Source organism: Sinocyclocheilus anshuiensis, unplaced genomic scaffold (genome assembly GCF_001515605.1).
Source record: "Sinocyclocheilus anshuiensis isolate Anshui unplaced genomic scaffold, SAMN03320099.WGS_v1.1 C33106399, whole genome shotgun sequence".
Lineage (NCBI taxonomy): Eukaryota > Metazoa > Chordata > Actinopteri > Cypriniformes > Cyprinidae > Sinocyclocheilus > Sinocyclocheilus anshuiensis.
This window is the reverse complement of record NW_015621762.1, coordinates 1-2,561: the sequence shown is the minus strand read 5'-3', so window position 1 is coordinate 2,561 and position 2,561 is coordinate 1. Positions and strand designations below refer to the sequence as shown.

General features: G+C 38.7%; 1 protein-coding gene across 1 annotated transcript; it reads right to left on the bottom strand.

Annotated features, from left to right (window-relative positions):
- Positions 1 to 127: 127 nt before the first annotated feature.
- LOC107683270 (protein MANBAL-like) lies at positions 128 to 706 on the bottom strand. Its single transcript, XM_016479330.1, has 2 exons — positions 551 to 706; positions 128 to 383 (listed from the first exon to the last, which is right to left on the bottom strand). Exon 2 carries the CDS (start codon positions 372 to 374, stop codon positions 180 to 182), a length of 195 nt encoding a protein of 64 aa, XP_016334816.1. The 5' UTR covers positions 375 to 383; positions 551 to 706; the 3' UTR covers positions 128 to 179.
- Between the last annotated feature and the right edge of the window lie 1,855 nt (positions 707 to 2,561).

Below are 2,561 nucleotides of genomic sequence, written 5' to 3'. Positions count from 1 at the left end.
AACGCATTAGCAATTAATCGCAACATGAAAATTTGATACCGGCATCAACATTTTTTTTTTTTTACAATACAATAATCATTGTCATATCCGGGTATAAAAAGCATTTTAAGATATCCAAACATAAGAATAGTAGCAGGTATGATTGTTTCAAAAAGGTCTGATTCTATATTTGGTTGACTTTACTGAAAAGCACAGATATCTGTGGCACTGGAAGTTATCCGCACCTGTTCGTGGCTCTTGGATGTGGGTATGATTATAGCTAAAATACAGATGAGCTGGAAAATGGCAACAACAAATAATCCATAACGCAGGAGACTCTCGAAGAAAGTGGGCTCGGGAACCTCCGGAGGAGAAAGATCCAGGTCTGCGGACATGATGCGGAGCTGAGGACAAACAACCACATACACGCACATAAATATCGATTATTAATATGCCTCGCGCAGACAACGCAACACAAGTTAAACAGTGCAGCGTCTCGGCGCTGACGCGGCACTGCTGACATCTTTACAGATTTAACTTAACTCACAAACAAACAAAACAAAACAGTTACCTGGAGATATAAATCGAAGCCTTTCCTGTGTTGTGGAACACTGACGATTAATAAAACGGTCTCTTAAAACTGAAAGGCAGACTTTCTCCGTTTGTTGTCAGATTTGTTGCCGTTTTCCTCGTAAGTACCCGAGTTCCAGTCTTTAGGGTTTATTAGGCTTTACTGCCACCTGCTGCACAGGAGGACACATTTCAGAAATACAATACACGGTAGAATGGGCAGAGACGGTGGGTATAAGTAATGCTTCTTATATTGTGATTCTTCAATGTTTTATTTAAATTCAATACCTTTCCTTTTTTAAGATGTATTTACAGGTGTCTATTATTGTTCAGCGCACCGCTGAAGTAGATGGGCTTAGTCACGTGGGGCCTGTTACATTTCTCAGCACAAGTCAGGATGGACCAATCACAGCGAACCAAAATTCACCGATTAAGTCGTTTTTAACCAATGAAAAATAATTAGCGAGAGCACACATTTGCCGCTCAGTGTGAGTGGGTTTATCAAACACATGACTAGATATGACAAACATCTTGTTCTGGTTAAAATATGGTATTCTTAAAATAATTTTGAGAGTACTAGAAAAATCCTACAGTAGCCTAGATGAACATAGTAATCATTCAGTCACTCATGAGATGTTTCATTTCAAGGACTGACACACCACTCCAAACAAACTATATATTTAAAAGATCTTTATTTCCTACGATTAACTAATCAATAACTCATGGAGAAATCTGCATGTAGACGTTCTACTGGTTGGTCTTCATCAAGGCTTTCACATTGTGGTTGTACAGGATGACAAGAAGCTACAAGAGTGGCCAGAGGAAAGGCTTGCTTTTTTTCTTCACTGGCCTATGTGTTCATTTGTAGAAGGGGATTTCAAAGCATGCCAAAGCATCCACGAAAGGAATCGACAACACTGGAACCTCCACACCGGATGAATGCAAAAGGAAGGCATCAGTTCTTTGGGAGAGTCTTTAGATGGGATGGACGGGGAGTGTTAGGAGATGTTAGTAAGCTGAGATGTTGGCAGTATTGCATCGGGAAGGTCTTTGTGACTATATGGTCCTATATAAGAATGCAACGAATGGAGAACTGTCTTAACACAGAGAGGGAAGGGGGCCAGTCAACTGGCATCCAGTGTCCCAGGGAAGACTGGGATTTTGTTGCTTGCTCTGCAGAGGAACACCAGAGCCCTGCAGTTTGATTCACATCCACAGAAGCAGAACATTAACATTTTTCTACATTGGTCCTATTGCAAAGTACAACACACAGAAGCAGACAAATATTCCGAAGTAGCAGTAGACAGTCCAAGGCTGTTCAACCGAACAGAAAGTCATAGAAAATAAATGATTACATACAACAGACCGAGCATTCAATGAAGGAATTAAAAACAATAAATATGACAACACATCTGAATGGCCACTAAAAGACTCTCTTTATTCATTTATTATCCATCTCGGCCTCTCTATGTTTTGATTTAAACACATTCAGCTGCCCGTCTAAAATACGGAAATAAAATACTTCAGAGATGCCGTTTGATCAGTAATTTTACAAAATTAAGAAAACGAAGGATCAATTATGTGAAAATATACAGTGTAGTTATTCAGAAAATCATACGCAAACTCTCATCTCAAAATTAATTTGACAAATAAACAACAGAGATCTATTGGACTGGTTGTCAATTGCACACATATTGCTTAATAAAGTCATGCTACTGTACATTTGGATTACCATGATTATAATACATCTCTTAATAATTTATTTGCAAGCAATTATGTGAATATGCTGTTTATTATGTAATCTCAAATGACTTCAGTTGTACTATAAACATGAGGGCATCACTTTCATACCTGGCAATATCCTTTCAATTATTGTTAAGAATTATAAAACCAAAACCGTCTTTGAACAGACAGCTGCTCTCACATCATTTTGGCTCAAATGCGTGAAGGTTATTATTGGTTTCTGTTGAGGTGTTAGTTTTGTCCGAAAACGATGAGCTCTTGCGAGGGCC